This window comes from Varanus komodoensis, unplaced genomic scaffold, assembly GCF_004798865.1.
Source record: "Varanus komodoensis strain SLA01 unplaced genomic scaffold, ASM479886v1 scaffold18_3, whole genome shotgun sequence".
NCBI classification, from domain to species: domain Eukaryota; kingdom Metazoa; phylum Chordata; class Lepidosauria; order Squamata; family Varanidae; genus Varanus; species Varanus komodoensis.
The window spans coordinates 12,886,693-12,904,657 of NW_025335549.1; the positions used below are offsets into that span (position 1 = coordinate 12,886,693).

The 17,965-nt window shown below is 48.9% G+C and overlaps 1 protein-coding gene across 3 annotated transcripts; it reads left to right on the forward strand.

Moving 5' to 3' along the window:
• Positions 1-2,569: 2,569 nt before the first annotated feature.
• Positions 2,570-14,954, forward strand: CYSLTR1 (cysteinyl leukotriene receptor 1). 3 transcript variants are annotated; one of them, XM_044427505.1, is made up of 3 exons: positions 2,570-2,783; positions 5,184-5,258; positions 11,268-14,954. In XM_044427505.1, the coding sequence occupies exon 3, from the start codon at positions 11,286-11,288 to the stop codon at positions 12,294-12,296; it is 1,011 nt and encodes a 336-aa protein (XP_044283440.1). In that variant the 5' UTR covers positions 2,570-2,783; positions 5,184-5,258; positions 11,268-11,285; the 3' UTR covers positions 12,297-14,954. The 3 variants fall into 3 exon arrangements, with proteins under 3 accessions (XP_044283440.1, XP_044283439.1, XP_044283441.1); XM_044427504.1 differs by lacking the exon at positions 5,184-5,258 and having other exon boundaries at positions 2,571-2,783; XM_044427506.1 differs by lacking the exons at positions 2,570-2,783; positions 5,184-5,258 and adding an exon at positions 6,347-7,015.
• The last annotated feature ends 3,011 nt before the right edge of the window (positions 14,955-17,965 follow it).

The window sequence follows — 17,965 nt, forward strand, 5'->3', positions numbered from 1 at the left end:
AGCATCCTTCTCTTCCTAGGAATGCACTCAGAACCTTCTGCTCCACCAGAAACCTTGATAAAGGAGGGCTGCTGATCATGTCCCACATACCCCTTAGGTTCCCCCTGCAGACTCTGGTTCCCATATGCCTGTCTGGATGGGGCTTCTGTTCTGAGAAGCCGCCACCAAGATTTTTCTCTGCCGCACCCATTAGCTGGCGGGTATCACTCACTCTCCACAATGCTCTGACTGGCATTACACTCCAGCAATGCAGGGAGATTAACATTCTTTTGTTAAACTGCCCAGGGCATACTTTGGCCAAAAGCATATTTATTTCTGCAGCCATTGTATTGGCATCCTGAGACTTTTGTGTTGGATAAGAGAGAGAAATGCCTTAAATAGATAAAATATCACTTGGAATAATCAGGAGAGTCCAGATCATAACACTTTGTTCTCTCGTGATAGCCACTGAGCTAAAATGGCAGGGAAGGAAGAACACCTTGCCAGATGCTCTCTCTTAAAAGCGCTATGAAAACAACAGAGAAGAAGGGTAATTAAGAGCAAGCCAGTTCTGGACAGGCAGAGGAGATTGTAAAGCCACTTGTGCCCTTTACTGTATCACAGATGAAATCCGCGAGTTGCTTTTCACACCCCATAGTAGGATAGCAGGGGGCCTACACCCCTTCCCCATGATGAAACAGGCTCTGCCACCTGCGTTCGGCCCTGTTTCAGGGTTGCACACTGCTTCACCCCCAAGGCTTTTATCTGGGGTTAACAGAGAGTGTCCCCTTCATGGATCACTGCCTTGCCGTGGTGAAGGGGCTTGCGTAGCTCAATGAAGCTGTGAGCTCTGCTGTGCAGGGGCACCCAAGACGGGCAGGCCATAGCAGAGAGCTCTGACAAAAGGTGACCCACTGGAGAAGGAAATGGCAACCCACTCCAGTACTCTTGCCATGACAACCCCATGGACAGAGCCAAAAGGCAAAAAGATATGATGCCAGAAGTTGAGCCCCTCAGGTCGGAAGGTCTCCAATCTGCTGGATGGTGGAGGACAGGAGAGCCTGGAGGAATGTTGTCCATGGGGTCGTGAGGGTCAGGCACAACTTTGCAACTAAACAACAACAACAACAACAGAGTCTGTGTGTGTGCAGAGCGGGGAGGGGAGGGGAGTACCACAAATGGTGCATCTCTGTTGATCCCAATGTACAGGGATGGAACGGTTTACCTTCCAAGGGCTGCCAGGATCGGGAGAAGCTTTGCGAGAAGAGCCTCCATGGAGACGTCTCCTCCTGCTGCAAGAGGTGGGCAAACCGTCTTCTGAGAAGCATCCTCCAAGGATCTCTGGGAATTTGTTGTTCTCGTATTGGTAGATGGAAGAAGCAGCGCTGGAGTAGCAGGATCCCCTCCGATCCCTGATCAGCCAGACCACAGGAAGAAGTGGGAGGGACCCCATCAGCCTCCCAGGCCACCCGGGGAGGCTTCCAGCCTCCTGTTTGGGCTCCCCGCTCTCCATGATTGCTCTACAGGGGATTGTCTGTCATGAATGGCTTGGGGGTTAAACCCCCAGACTGCAGGCCTAATCAGACCTGGTGAGGCCCCACCCAAGGGTCTCTCCCATGCCCTTCTGGTGGGCCATATCCCACGCACCTCTCTGGAAGGGAGGGGTCCTTGATGGGATCCCCGGCCACATGGAGATGGCAGGAAATGGGCAACTCATCCAGCATGGGACAGAGCCCCTCTCCCCTGTGCCAGCCAGCCAAGCCTCTGCACACTCCACCTCACGTAGACCCTCTGGGCAGCTCCCTGGAAGGGCATCCATTGTTCTGCCCAGGCCTTCCTCTACTAGGGAAAGCGCAGAGGAAGCAAAGTCAAGCCTGTTGAGTTCCCACAGCTCCTCTGCTGGAGGGTCAATTGGGACTGGGTCAACTCAGCTCAGCTTCACCAGTCCCATTTCCTTCCCCAATGGGGGAAGGCCCAGGGCAAGCAAAGAGGCCCTGGCTGAGCTGCCTCCATTGTCTGTAGGTCCTTCCTAGCCCGAGGAAACCCCTCGCCATAAAGCCAGGCTATGCCCCCGAGACGCATCACTGGGTGACTTTGGGCCGACCTACCTCAAAGGGTTGTAGTGAGGATAAAATGAAGAGGAGGGGAACCATGTAAGTTTCCTTGGCCCTTTGCAAAGAGGAAACGGGGCAGGATTGAAATGAGGATGAAGGAGAGAAAGAGAGAGGATTGAAAATGCCTGACTTAGCAACAAGCCTTCCTCAGCACAGTTTCATGCCACAGTTTTCCACACTTCCAAGATGCCAGCACATATTTCTACAGAAGAGCAATGCTCTGTTTGGGCCTCTCTGCCTAACATGCTTGTCTTCACTTGCTTCTAATAACAAAGATGACAACAGATGAAAGATTATCACTGTTTTGCTACCTCAAGACACACTTTCTTCTCTAGAAACAGGTTGCAACATAACACGGAAGGAAGGCTGGTTAAGCAATCTCTGGTGGGAATCCTTTCCTTTCCTTTCCTTTCCTTTCCTTTCCTTTCCTTTCCTTTCCTTTCTGTTTGGCTCCTCCCTTGCCAAAGAAAATGCACAGGGACTTTCACGATTCCAGACAGCTGAGCCAAGCACACGGTCCGCACCACTCAGCCAGGACTCAGTGACTAGCGTCCTTTTGTGGCAAAAGCTGTGCTGCTCTTCCTGAAGCTCAGATACTCTGCTGACTTCCGTCGGTATTTTCCAGTATTACACGGGAGAGTGGCCCGCATTTCCCTCTTGCTGGAGGGGAAGCCTGCTGAGACTTTGGAGGTATGTAGTTCTGCTTAACATCAAGCTAAGTATATTTGTGTTGGCAAAGGTGTAATTTAACTTCTTGAAGTCTTCATAGGCAGGAAAATGTGCAGGTTCTTGCAGCCAAAATGCCAAATTAAAAGTTATATGTACATGTACATGTGAATTCATCTATACTCCTTCAGTGCCAATTGCTTATTCTCTGCACAGTTTCTTCTTGAAGCATAGAGTGAAACCTTTAACTTCTTCCTTTCAAATGGCAATTGGAATGTACAAGCTTGAATGCTGAAATGGGCCAAGTATACCCAGAGACTGCTTTTTGGAGCTGATCTAAAGAGATGTATCACGACATGGCTCTGTCTAAGATTGTTCTTGCTTTCTTCACTGGGTTATGAGGGAATGGGCCAATGCATGCCACTGGTCTAGCATTAACTGTCCATTCCGATGTGGAAGGCAGACAAGTGAAGCGCGGACTCACATGTTGGGGCTCTTCGTCCCAACTCCTTTGCAGAAGAGTACCTGGAGAGAAAGCGTAGCCATCAGAGCGCTGGCCTGGGACAGAGATCCAGCCTCTAATCCTCACCTGGCCAGGAAGCTCACCAGGTGACTTTCAGCTACTGATGTGTAGCCTATTCTACCTCACAGGGTTGTTCCTCTGAGATCAAGGCAGACAGGAGAAGAACCTTGTAAATCGCTGTGAGTTGCCTGAAGGAAGAGGGAGGGTATGAATGCAATGTGGCAGTGATCTTTACAGTAAGCACGACAGCATATCTGGGAATGTTAACCTTCCTCTCTCAGGATGCCTGAGCCCCTATTCAGTCGCTTCACTAAATATATTTTGATGGCTGATGAGGGTCCACTTTTTTGCTGAGTGGATGGTGGGTTAACACTTTCAGGGAGAGTGTGGTTGAATATCTTAGTATTTCCAAATACTTGGAATACACAAAGAACCTGGAGAAACTGATTTCCCTCCACCTAGGCAAAGTGGCCAGAGAGATCAGAAACAGCAGTTGGATTGTTTCTAGAAAAAGATAAAGGAAAGAGAGAGTTTTCAGCTGGGTAGTGGTAAAACATCAGGCTGTTGCAAGAGATGGGAAGATATTTGCTTTCATTTCCACTGGAATTCCACAGTCTCCCCACCAGAACCTTGTGCAGTGACTTAGGCAGGCAGGTGCAAGCTATGAAATAAGGAGCTTCTGAACACTTTCTTAGGCCAAAAGCCGAGCTCACAAGCCCTTTTGCACACAAATCCGCTCCTGTTTTTCACCAGCTGTTCTTTTCAGAAAATTAATTTAAGGGAGGGAAACTGTTCAGTTGCTGCTTTTGTTAGAAAAATGAGTCAGAAATGTTTGCGGGTCTATGGGAAACTACGCAAAGAACCTGATCACATTCTACTAGCACCTGAGTTAGTGGTTCCATCACACTGCAGAAATTCCTCTTCGGCTTCACTTGTATATCTGTAAACAAGGCGAGTATTTAAAGAGACAAATTTCTGGTCTCTTCACATCCAAAGGACATCAAGCCAACCAAGTGTCCCAGATCTTCCCACTGACTGAGGAGTGGGAAGTGGAATACAAATGCTCTTATCTTTCTTCTTATATCAGTCGCGCTGCTAAAGGAACACCAGCTGCCCAGTGTACTTGCTGAGCTTAAAGATGCTGTTGATTTGTTTAGCTTTTCAGCTTAAAGGTGAGGCTTATTATTCGTTTGCTTTGTCTGAGACTTGCTAATAACAATGAAGAGGCTTGTGGCAGATGCGCCAAAGATGAATCTTTCTTCCCCACATTGCCAACGTTTATTGGAGAGCAATAGCTTTTTCTGAAAGGGGCGCAGTCCATCTTGGCTTGGACACCTGCAAAGGGGAATCTTCCCATAATGGTAGACGTTCCAAAGCATGGGCTATTTGGGATACTGAAAACACGTTCTACTAGAGGACTTGCTGGTGAGCTTCTTGCAGTGGCTGGCATTTCCTCGGCGGGACAAAAGGAGAGGAGGTCACCGTCCTTATCTACTGGCTGATCCAAAGTGTGGACCTCCGGCAAAATGGGAAGCCTCCTCTCCACCTGCCATATTGTGTTGACCCAGCTTGCTCCCACGGTGATGCCACAGAGCCACGAGATAATCGTCCAAGGCCAGGAGCCCTTTGGTTTCCACCAAAGGTGGAATAGGCTCAGGAAAACGGAGGAAGGGACAGACAGCTCACCAGGTGTGGAAGCTGGTAATGGCCTCTCCAGCAGGCTTCAGCCCAAATGTGATTACACAACATCCTCAGAGTGACTGGCTATCTTTACGACACTCAAGGGAAGAGAAGGCTAAATGTTTCTTCCCCGTAGCAGGATCCTGATGAGTCCACCTCCTCCTCGGTAACATCAGTTTCAAAATGTAAGCGTTGCAGCCATCCTCTCGCTTCCCTTGCAGAGATGGACACCACACTGTGCTCTACAAGATAAGCAAGAGGACAAAGGCAAAATTCCATTCCAGAGATGCTTTCAGGTAGGAGAGGAATCTGACAGATTTTCTTGACTTGGCTCCTGGGTTGCATTCCGGCTGACACAACTGCAAATATTACTGAAGAGGCCTGCCTGAGCCCCAGCACTTCCTTTCCTTTTGGCAACAGAAATATTGTCCTGGGATGGGGGAAGGCTGGTCAGGCGGCAGGTTAATGGAGCCAGATGGAATGCTAAAAATTGGTCAGATTGCTGGCAAGGTCAGTAGAAAGCTTTGGAAGAATTGGGTGGCATGTGCTCTTTGATGCTAGAGGGTTGCAGGGTGTTAGCTCCGCAGACATCAGCCTTTAAATGTGTAAATATATTCTCCATTTTTACAAAATGGGCTGCCTCCAGGGATGACTATGTTTGGAACCACTCCCATAAATGCTTCTAATCCCCTTTTAAACCGAGCTGACTGTGTCTTCTGGCAGCAGACTGCATAACTTAACCATGCTTGTGTAAAGAAATACTTTCTGTTTCTGCTGAATTTCCTATAATATAACTTCATTGGATGATCCTGGATTCTAGTATTTTGAAACAGGGCGAAATCTGCCCTTTCTCTCTCTGTATGCACAGAATTTAGCCATGACTGATCTACGTCTCATTGGATTATCAGTGGCATTCCTATTAGTCTGAGCAGATCCGGTTCCAATTCTATATTAATAACTTATCTTTGCAGAATAGTTAAGTTCTTTTCATCAACCTTTCTTTGTCTTGTTTCATTGCTCTACCTTCCAATAACCAAAGTTTTCTGCAGTTCCCAAACATTACTGATAAATATATTTTGATGGAAATCAATCTAAGGTATTATTCCAACTTTCACTTTATAATTTTTACTTATCCTCCATATTACTGTGCTTTGTTTGGAAAGACCCACCTACTCCTAAGGAGCAGGGGGCCTTCTGAAGACACCATGAGAGTCTTTTTGTTGTTGTTAGTCACGAAGTCGTGTCCAACCCATCGCGACCGCATGGACAACATTCCTCCAGGCCTTCCTGTCCTCCACCATCCCCAGAGTCTACCTAAGCTCTCGCCAACTGCTTTAGTGACTCCATCTAGCCACCTCATTCTCTGCCGTCCCCTTCTTCTTTTGCCCTCAATTGTTCCCAGCATCAGGATCTTCTCCAGGGAGTCCTTCCTTCTCATTTGGTGGCCAGAGTATTTGAGTTTCATCTTCACTATCTGGCCTTCTAAAGAGCAGTCAGTCAGGTTCAAATATCAGTAAGATATTTAAGAGTGGTGTTTCCATCTTTTTGGTAAGGCAAACTGCACAGCAGCCAGGAAGCCATCCAAAGTTCAGATGGGGTGGAACCAGAAAAAGAGTGTGGTATTCTAGGCAAGAGTGTCATAATTTTGGGCCATCACTTCAGTCATGGCAACCAGCTGAGAGTGAGCTTTAATGCTGGGACAGAGTGTTCAGATCCGAACGTTGGAGGGTCCAGTCCTGGACTGTGGCAGAGCTTGCATTTTCCGCACTCCCGGGACGGAGCACTGCAATGCAGACTTGACTTGTGGAAGGGAGGGTTCTATCCGGGCGACGCATGGACTGAGCTGTGGAGCTGAATGGTGAGGACAGTCCTCCTTTTGAGGGACCGTCAAAGAGCAGTGCGCTGTGTGGGCATGCGCTGTCTCTGAATAGCTGTCCAGACTGAGTCTAGTTGAAAGACGAACAACCATAAAAATAAACAACAATGGAAGTTTTCTTTTATCAGCACTTGGCAACAGGCACCCGTTCTCCTGAATGCAGTCTTTCCCACTGAGGTAAGATATTTTGGATATTAGTTCAAGATTTCACTATTACTACAATAGTTCCATTCAAATCTGCTTACCATGTTTCTATATCACTCTCTAGCCAACGCTCTCTAGCTGGTTTACAAGACAAAGCTTAAAAGCACAAAATACAATACAAAAATACCTCTGGAGGAAGCTTGGTTGGTGGCAATGAAAAAGGACTTTTCAGTGGTCTGGAAAGAACTCCCCACGGAGACCAGCCTGGCGTCAACCTTTCTATCTTTTCGGTGGCAAGTTAAGAATGTCCTCTACCTCAAGGCATTTAACTGGTTTACTGGGTCTTTCTGCTTCTTAAAACAGGTCCCAAGATTTACTTTAAGTTAACCAAGCTTTATGTGCATTTTAAATTTAGTGTCAAATTTTGTATAGCAATCTTTTAAAGATGTTTTATAATGTGGTATATTTTATACTGCCTTTTAATGTGTTATTGTAAACTGCCCCAAGAGCTTCAGCTATTGATTAGCAGAGAAGATAAATACATAAATAAATAAATTAAAAAAATAGTAAAACATAATACAAAGTGGAATGAAATCAAAGTAGTAACCGAAGTAAAAGATAGCAGCAATACCAAGATCTAAACTCACACAAACACTATTTTTAAAACCGAAGGGCTAAAGGGGCTGAGAAATCCAAAGGCGGTGAAGGGACCCCGCTCCCCTTGCTGAGGTTCTCTGGAGGTTTCCATTCCATAATCCAGTTCCACCACCAAAAGGACCTGCTTTGATTTCAGTGCTGCTGTGCCACCTCGGACTAATTCTGGATCCAGCACTTTGTATATGTGGAAGTATACTAATTCTTTTAAAGCGTGCGTGTATACACATAAATTAGCAAGTGGCATGCAAACTGTGTCCTCGCTTGCCTTCCTTTTTGGTGACAAATTTCCTCTTGTTTAGCACTCCATACATAGTTAAAAAGGTAAAGGTAAAGGTTTCCCCTGGACGTTACGTCCAGTCATGCCTGACTCTCGGGGGCGGTGCTCATCTCCATTTCCTGGCCGAGGGGGCCAGTGCTTGTCCGCAGACAGTCTCCGTGGTCGTGTGGCCGGCATGACTAAACACCGAAGTGCACGGAACGCTGTTACCTGCCCACCGAAGTGGCACCTTTTCATCTACTTGCATTTGCAGGCTTTCGAACTGCAAGGTAGGCAGGAGCTGGGTCGGAGCAACAGGAACTCACCCCATGTGCAGATTCAAACCGGCGACCTTTCGATCCATCAGCCCAGCAGCACAGCGGTTTAAACCACTGCGCCACCTGCAGTCCCCCATACATAGTTACCCCACCACTAAGTGTCCGCTTCCTCTGTGCAGACTTCTAGGAATACGTGTGTTTTGGCTGTGGAGTGATCTACCAATGAATTAAATCAATAATAGGAGGACATCCTTCCAAACCAAAGGACATGACTTCTAGGAGATCAAGGCTCTGGCTTCATCAGTTTTCAGAAATTAAGCTTGCTGTTCCAAGAAGTGATTAATCAGAATTGGAACTGTGAATCCCAGTGAGGGATCTCTTGCATGCACTGAGGGGAGAAGCATCGCTCCCACCTGCTTTCCCACACCCATCTGCCTTAGAATGCAACAGCTCGGGATTATCCAGTGAATTTGGCAGACTTGTCAGGATAGATTGAAAGGTGCACACCCTGAAATTTTGCTCAAGTCATCCTATGGGGTGTTGGTGCCTCCAGAATAACCCCAGAAAGCACTCTAGAACTGATGCAGCACTCCTCAGGTGGTGCCAAGGACCAGATATGTAGGCTTCAGAGCCAGAAGCAGGTAGTTAGTTCACCAGGGAGTGGGGAAGGAAGGATGAGCAGCTTCCATGATCAAAAGCATATGATTCTGGGCAAATTTAGAGGGGAGAAAACCCCACTGAATGTGGTGGGGTTTATCTTTGAGCAAACATGGGCTCAATATGCAAGTTCTTCATTTCCCTAAGTGGCACAACCATTTAGAAAGAAATATTTTGTGGCTTTCTAAATGGTCCAAGTTTCCACATCCTTACTTTTAACGGAACTTTGTGGTTTGGGTTCTTTCCGAATATGCTATTCTTTATCAGATTTCTTGAAAATAGTGCATAAAATCATCATGAGAGGCATAGGAAAGCTATACCCTAGATAGCTCTAATGCATATAGCCAGGCTGTGGAAGGCAGGAAGCTGCCTTAAGCTAAGCCAGACAATTGGTTCATCTTACTAAGAAGGAAAGGCAGAAGGTAGATCTGAACCTCCAAGGGTTTTTGATTCCCAAGAACTTTGAATGAGAGCAAAATCATAAGGAACCTCTGGTGTGGTTGGCCTTGTGCTAATTGCTTTTCCCCGTGTTCCTCACCTGTCAAATGCTTGTGGGCAGCTTTTTACCAGGTATTTGTTCAGCTCTGCCCAATGGCTTTAGACTCTTGTGCAGGTAACCGGGGTACACAGTTGGACATATACAAGTTCATGCATCACGGGTTGCAGTAGACCTTGGCTGGAGAACATCAGGCCTAGGACTCCAGTCCAGCTTGCCTGGGGTCCCCCTCCTGACCCCCCTGGAGTGCCCACCCCTCTTTGCCTGGCCGCACCATTTCCCCCATCACGACCAATTGTGGTGGCCATTTCACAGCTGCTGTGCCACTTCCCCCTGTTCTAAAAGGTTGAGGCATCTCTCTCGAGGCTCAGGTACTGAGAATGAACGCCGTAGACCAAACTGTGTTGCTACCTGGGGGATCTGGGCCCTGTCCCTTTGCCTCCGACCCACCGCTGCGCTTTCAGCCCCACCTGAAATGGCATTGGCTCCTTGAACGGAACAAGGCAGAACATCTCCTAGGAAGCCATTGCCTCTCCCACCCTTTTCTTTCTAGCCCTGGTTGGCTGGTAGAACTCAGTGTTGCAGAAAGAGGAAAATAGGTCCTGCAAGCCTGGCCTGCCCCCTGCTTCACTCCAGGTCTAGGCAGGACTGTCCCAGTCTGCTGGAGGCAGGGGACCAGCCCTGCACCCTGCAGCACATGCCCCGTGTGTCCCGGCCCGGAGCTGGCTGTGACCCCCCTGCGTGTCCACAGTTTTGGCCCATCCAAGCGCCACTTTCCAGATGCACAGGGCATGCCTTCTTTTATGCAGGGACAGCTCAGTTTCTGAGGTCCCTTCGCAGTGGGTCCCCCTCCCCTGTGAGCCTCCCTTCTCCCTGCTGTGGCCCCAGCTGCCCTGGCTCCCCTCCTCTTCCTCGCCGTGGCCCCCATTGTCTTGCTTGGCTGGCAGGGAGCCACAGAGCAAGCAGCCAGCCCCCCCCCCCGGCCTCCTTCCCACACACCCATCATTGCCTGGGCCAGGGCGAGGGGTGGGCAGGCAACCTCCTTGCAAGGGGGCAGTGCAGCAGAGAGGCCAGCGGGGCCTTGTTGGCAGCCCCTGCTGGGCTGCAGGCACCTGGCAGGTGCGCTTCCCTGTGCCAGCCCTGTCTGCCTCTCACCTGAGTGGGACACACAGCAAACAGGTGCCCTGGTCCCAAGCCTGTTCACTCAGAAGGGAGTCGTGCTCAAAGTTTCAGAGTGCAGCCACAGACTAATACAGGACCCCCAAAACCGGTGCAGTCCTCATGACCTCTAGGCTGCTTTCCCCACCCCAGCTCCCATCATCCAGTGCCCAAGGCAAAACCATGCACTGGCTTTCCTGTAGGACTATATTCTCAGACTGGCCAGTCAGGAACGGAGAAGGCTGCCATCCTCAATAAAGGAAAGCAATTGGGTCTTTCGTCAGCACTGGAGAGGCTGCTCTGAGCAGGACTGCCCCCTTCTGGCAGACTTACACTCTACCAGGTGGATGGAAATAGTAAGTAGGCAGCTCGCTGAATGCAGGAGAGACGCTCCAGCATCTGCCTGGAACCCTCTTGCAAACCAGGCACTTGGCTGTCCAGCTCAGAACAGCGGCCCTGAAAACAGCCCATTCCCCTTCAAAATCAAAATAACTATCGCTGATCGAACTGAAATTTCAACCAGAAGGGGAGACTTCAATGTATTTTAGACAGAAGAGATATTTGGGAATATTTGAGAGTACATCATTGGCACCCTCACAAAATGGCAACCATGCTTGTGGGTCTTAATCATTCATGATATGGCTGCCATGCAGCTCTACCTACTAATCGTTGGCCTACAAAGTGCTCCCTTTCATAGTCAACAGCTGGAAGAGCTGAATAATCGAAAGGCGCTCTTTCTAAATCAAATTCCATTTTTTTCTCCTCCCAATTTGTGCAATGCAGGATCTGAGGTTGGATTCCATGGATTCCAAAAACAACAGCTCATCATGCACCATTGAGGAGTTCCGAAGTCAAGTGTATCCCATCACGTACTCCATCACCTGTGTCCTGGGGCTTGTAGGGAACGGCTTTGTGCTGCTCGTCCTTATAAAGACATACCAGCAGAAGACAGCACTGCAATTATACATGCTCAACCTGGCTCTTTCGGACTTGCTCTTCGTGTGCACACTGCCTCTGCGGGTGGTGTACTACTTATACAAAGGGAACTGGTTTTTTGGGGACTTCCTGTGCCGGGTCAGCTCCTACACCCTGTATGTCAACCTGTATTGTAGCATCTTCTTCATGACGGCCATGAGCTTCTTCCGTTGCGTTGCCATTGTCTTCCCCATCCAGAGCATCCATTTTATAACAGATAAAAAAGCCAGACTGGTCTGCATTAGCATCTGGGTCTTTGTGATGCTCACTAGCTCACCATTTTTGATAAATGGCTCCACAGTTGATAACCAGACGCACAAGACCAAATGCTTCGAGCCTCCCGAGGAAAATGAATTACAAAAGCTGTCAGTCCTCCATTATATTGCATTAATTGTTGGCTTTATTTTGCCCTTTGTTATCATTGCTGTCTGCTACACCATGATCATATGGACCTTGTTGAAAAATTCATGGCAGAATAGAGACAACTCCCATAAAAAAGCCATCTGGATGATTCTCATTGTGACCATGGTGTTCCTGATAAGTTTCACTCCGTATCACATCCAACGCACTATCCACCTCTATACTCTCAAAAATAATAAATCCTGTGAGGAGCGCCTCTACATGCAGAAATCAGTCGTGATAACCCTCTCCCTTGCAGCTTTCAACTGCTGTTTCGACCCGCTTCTCTATTTCTTTGCTGGAAACAACTTTCGTAAAAGAGTTTCGACTTTACGAAAAGCTTCTGCCCCCATCTCACCGCTGCAGCAGAGGAATGTATCCTTAAAGCCCACAGAGACTGTACTGGCTGAAACGAAGGTAGTCAAGGAGAGGAAATAAAAGCTGTTCTCCTTGGCGGAAGCCGCCACCTTGTTGGTGGGACAGGCAGAAAGAAGAATATGCACTTTGTGCCTCTGTGGTTTAAGAAGGCCGCAGTGCGAAGCAACCCGGGACAGCCGCTGCCATGACTCTTGGCTTCGCGTCTGTCTTGCCACCAGGGTCATGTGGGCCAAAGATGCAGAGCGAGCAGCTCTGGGAGAAAGCTACATGCATTGGCGGACTGTTCTATGGAGGGAAGATGTAAAGTGTGTGAGCCAGTGATGCACTGATGCACACAGTTCTCAGATATATTCTTGTTTTAGAAAAATCCTAGAATAGCCGTTCACTATCATGCTTCTTCAGGTATACAAGAGACTGCAGCCCTGTTTAGGCATTAGACATGAGTGGGGAAAGCTGTACCCATGCAGGTCGTGGGCCTCACCCCACCGTCCCCATTTCCACCCCATTTACCCTCACCTTCCTACACTGGAGTCTCCAATTCAATTGGAATTCACCTGGACGTGGTAGAAGCTTCCAGTGCTCCCAGGGCTGCTGGGAACTTGTGTTCAGGCCAGTATGTGTCAAAGCCCCCTTTAGGCCTTCCTGTTTGTTCTCATTAGGGCAGGGAGTCAGAGGGGAGGGCTCCATGCCCCGGATACCTGTTCACTCTCCTTGGTTCAGGGATAATTTCTGGATGGAGCAACGGTGGAACCCTGGAAGATGCACAGAAGAGGAGCACATAGCCAGTACCACTGATACAAGAAGACATAACCAAGGGAATCCCCCACTATCCAGCCTTGCCGTAGCGATGCTAAACATGTAACTCAGGGGTGTGTCGTCTGTCTTTTGTGGGGTGGATAGCAGAGAACTACCTCTGAAGCCAGATGAGTCTTGGCATTCACAGGACAAGTGTGATGTTTTCCTCAAGGCACAGGAGTGAAAAGGGCATCAGTTTAGGCATGAAAAGGATGGGATAGGGACCTGGGTGTGCATGCTTAAGGCTCCAGACAAGCTCCCACTGGGAGCAGGGGATGGGTGAAATTTTCTCCCCATACCTAAGGCCTGCCTCTGCTGCTACTGGGACAAGCATTGGACCAATCCCAAATGGAAGCACTTCCTAAACTATTGTAGCAGGCCTAGCTCTTGGTGTTTCCTTCATGCTGCATCAGCCCCAGTGGGCATGGCCGGTTCTTCAGATTTATGGAAGCTGTTGCCCCCCATGTGGAGGGCCACAGCTTTCTGAACCCTGCTCTGGAGATGGGGTTTCCCACACACACGCATACACACCTGCCATAAAGGGGCCGGCATTTCCATTCGGGATGCAGCAGGGCAGTGAAGAAAGCATGCGGAGGCTGCAGCATGCATTGGCCGTGCTCACAGCCTCAAGCTCTCCTCTGGACTCGTAAAAGCCCTGGGGTGCCTCCGGTTCACAGAACAAATTTGGGCCACGGGACCTTGGGCAGGGACCGGCCCCTCCCCAAGCCCCACCCCCTGAAATGGGGAGCTCAGGGAGACAGGACATGCCCAGCGCCTTGGCATCATCGAACCCACAGAGGGCTGGGGAAGCCACTCAGTCCCAGCCCGTTATAGCTCAGCACCTCCTGAGGTAGCTTCAATGCACATTCAGGGAACTTTGAACCCTCATCCATCATTCAGGTACATCCTAAATGCTCACCGGCCTTTGTCAAATCATCCCAGATTTGTCTGGGCTTTTCTCTCATTACAGTTTAATTTGCAAAAGCGCCCACTCCTAAATACTCAGGGAGTCTCTTCAGCATGTGCAAATTAGAACCCCTGCGTCGATCTTTTAGCGAGCCCTCCTGTAGGATGGATTGGCAATCATCTGCCTGTGTTCACTGTTAGAGGGATTAAGTTCTTCGCTAAGGAATGCATGGGCCCACCTTACCCTGAGCCCAGCCTTTAGTCCATGAGTGAGCCAGGTGTTGTCCTCCAGGTCCTGCACCATTACCTGTGCCATTTAGGACTGATGGGAGTTGAAAGCCCAAACATCTGGAAAGCCACAAGAGCTCATGCCTGAACTAGCCCTCTGCTGCCATTTCCACCCATGTTTCTCCAAGTCTGGAAACTTCAATTGGCCCAAAGGAGGGTGACCAGATTGTTAATGAGGACTGGCAGATATGACCATGTAAAGCCAGTCCTCTGCCATCTTCACTGGCTCCCAGTTGAGGTCCAGGCCCAATTCAAGGTGTTAATGCTTGTGCTCAAAGCCCTAAGTGGCTTGCGGCCAGGGTATCTAAAGGAGAGCCTCTTCCCATCTGAACCCATCTCCCATGGGTCATCATTGGAGATCCTTTTGAAGGTGCCCCCTCCTGAGGAAATAAGGAGGGTGGCCATAAGAAGGGCCTTATTGGAGTGGCACCCCAACTTTGGAATCAGCTCCCCAGACAGGTTTGCCTGGTGCCTTCTTTGTATTCCTTTTGGCACCAGGCAAAGGTCTTTTTATTTTCCCAGTATTTTGATGGTTAGAATGAATTCAATGGTTTTAAATTTTATTCCTGATTATTGATTGTGGTTATGCCTTGTATGTTGATGTGGTTTCTGTAAAGAGTGCTGCCAGCATGGTTTTTATGTGTTTGGCTGTTAGATGTTAATATTGCTATATCAGTGTTTTATTATATATTGTTATATTATTTGAAATAAATTTCTATTTGTAACCCACCCAGGGAGCTTCATGGCTAACGGGATGGAATAAGAATCTAATGGATGGATGGATGGATGGATGGATGGATGGATGGATGGATGGATGGATGGATATCCTGGGACAAGGGTTGCTATGCAAGGTCCCTCAAACAGGAGATGTTGTATGAACGGAAGCTGCAACCCCCCTGCATGTGAACATATGAACTGAGTACAAATCCTCCCTTAAGGCGAGAGAAACAGCGAGACGATAACACCTTGAAAGCCCTGAGGGGACAGGTGCTAACTCTTGACAGGTCACAGGTTCCTTTTATGTTCCCCCCGTTCTATGTTCCCCGCATTGTCATTGTCAGGTTCCAAGCACCATATTCAGAAAGGTCCCAGACTCTGCAGGGCTGTCGCACGACTACACATTCCATGGTCAAAAGTCACCTCGTTGCCCCAAGATGCCATGCATGCAAATCTGCAAAGTCTGGCAGGTGGTCAACCTGTGAAGCCAGACCTTCCACAATGCCCTGTTGCTGGCAGCCTGCACAACTCTTGCAAACTCCCTTAGAGCTGATCTTCTTCTCCTTCTGCCTTTTAGTTTTCCCAGCATGGTGGACTTCCCCAGTGGACCTTGCCTTCTCATGATGTGCCTGAAGTACAATGGCTTCAAGTTGCATCATTTTTGCCTCCTGACGTAGCCACCAGGCCACCAAAAATGTTGACATTAAATCAGATTTCTGAAGAATTGAATTTCAGGATCACCCTTTCCTCCCTAGTTCCTGTCAACAGCTGTGAAGGATGAAGGGAGAGCAGAGGGGAAGGCAGAGATTGGGAGTTTTTCTACACAAGTCTTCCAAGCCACTGGATCTAATTTTAGTTTCACAGATCTGAGATCCAAGCAATGCAAGAACATTTCCTTTCTGTATTTCTGTCCCACGATCGCCAGAAAGCACTCGATGACGCAAGCAAAATGCCTTTTATTTCCATAAATAATACTGCACTTTCTCTGCCCTCAAAGAAAGACTAAGGAGACCGCTTAAAAACAGAAGCAAATCAAAGAACCCCAAATGAGTTGGAAACAAGTGCACAAAAATGTGTTTCTTGGGTAGAAAAGCTCCGGCAGCAGGGAGAGCAGTTGCTAGAAATATGAGCTAACAGACTAGTTCCTTCTTACCCAGACCCCAGTCTTGTCTGCCACACAAATCCAAACCCTGATGCAAGGCCAGCCCTAGCGCTTTTGCTGCCTGGGATGAAGGACAAGACAACTCACCATCTGGGGCTGGCCCCAACATTAGGAAATGAGGCAATTCTTTTAAGCTTCCTTTGGGAAGCAAGGTACTACGTGTGCATGGCCTGGCCTGGCCTGCCCCTCCTGCGGTGCAGGCTGAAGCTGTTCATTCACTCTCAGGTCTGGGCTGTACCACGGAGCCATACGAGCTCCGCAACAATGAGGGTGCCTCGAAGCGATCATGTCCACTGGGCAGGCCATTTCTGCATTCCATGGTGACCAGGGCTTCGACAGAAGTGCCAGCCATGTCAGCGGGAAGGTGCCCCAAGGCCCTCTGGAAACCATCCAGGTCCAGATGGCCTCTGGGGATGGACCATCTCAATGGACCTCCACCCTTGTGGAGGGGAAAAGCCGCCATCATTGTAAATCTCAGCAGGCGGTGATTTGTGCATCACAAAGGAACTGAGTCGAAGCTCCCGCACCCAGAATACCATCTTCATATCCGTCTGAGAAGACCAAGTCCAGAGTACAACCTGACTCATCCATTGAGGCCAACATGTTGGGACTGCTCCATGGTTGTCCTGGGGGCCATGAAATCCTGAGCAGCTTCAGTTAGGGTGCCCTGTGTGAATGTTGAAGTCCCTCAGGACCACCAGCCTGGGGGACCCCAACAACACACCTGAGACCACTTCCACCAGCTCAGGTAGGGAGACTGATGGGATGTGGGGTGGGCGATGCACCAGAGGAATCCCCGATCTGTCCTGCTGGCCCAACACAAGGTGCAAACACTCTAGACGAGTCGTGGGATGGATAGGGCACCTGGGGAGAGAAATTGGATTCCCATAGACCACATCAACCCCCTCTCCCTGGCCTTCAGGCCTACCCTGATATTGAACCAAGTACTCCGGTGAGCACAACTCCTCCCTGTTTTCCCACCCAGGTCTTAGTTATACATGTCAGATCACACAAAATTGTGGATGAGGAAGGTTTTATTCTGCACCTCTCCGGCATTCCAAAGTGGCATCTGGAGATTTGAGGGCTTTACCGGGAGGGTGCTAATGCATTACCAGGATCCTTTTAAAACTTTCAAGTGCCTGAAGAATGGGAAAGCAGCAGAATCTGACATAAATCTGCGGGAACTGTTAACACATGAGAGCAGGCCGTGCAAACATTCCTTAGGTGCTCAGAAATTTACACCGGAGCAGCAGTAGAAAATGCAGCTTGCTGGTGACTAATGTAAATAGTCTTTGAATCTCCCAACAAAGCCTTTGGGCAAACTTTTGAGACATTATTAATGGCCGTGCCAGTGGGAAATGCAAACACTCATCCTGCTGGGAACCAGCAGAGCTTCTCCAACATGAGGGAAAGAGGCAGCTCTGTGTCCTGAATCCACAAAGAGGAGACTCTATTTCACAGTTTCAGGGGAGACAGTAAAATGCCTTCCTTAAGACCTGCACCATGAAGATGCTGTTATGATTGGCCTACAGGAGCTGGCACAGCCTGACTGTGCTGACTTCATCTTGCCTAGGTCCAAGAAATGGAAACCTCCTTTCTGCAAAGCAACCACAGATCTCTGCCTACGCAAAAGGCTGGGACACGCAATGTTGGTTTTGTAATCCAGATAACTGGGTGATCAAGCATTGACACTTAGCCAACCTATCCAGGAGTAAACTGGCCAGCAAGAATCTTTCAGCATCCATCTCAGAACTGGGGATGGACCATGAGAGCTGGTGAGCTGGGGATGAGCCATTAGACAAAAGACCCCTCCAAAATTTGCACCCAGGAAGTGGGGAAGGGGCCAGAGGAGATATACTCC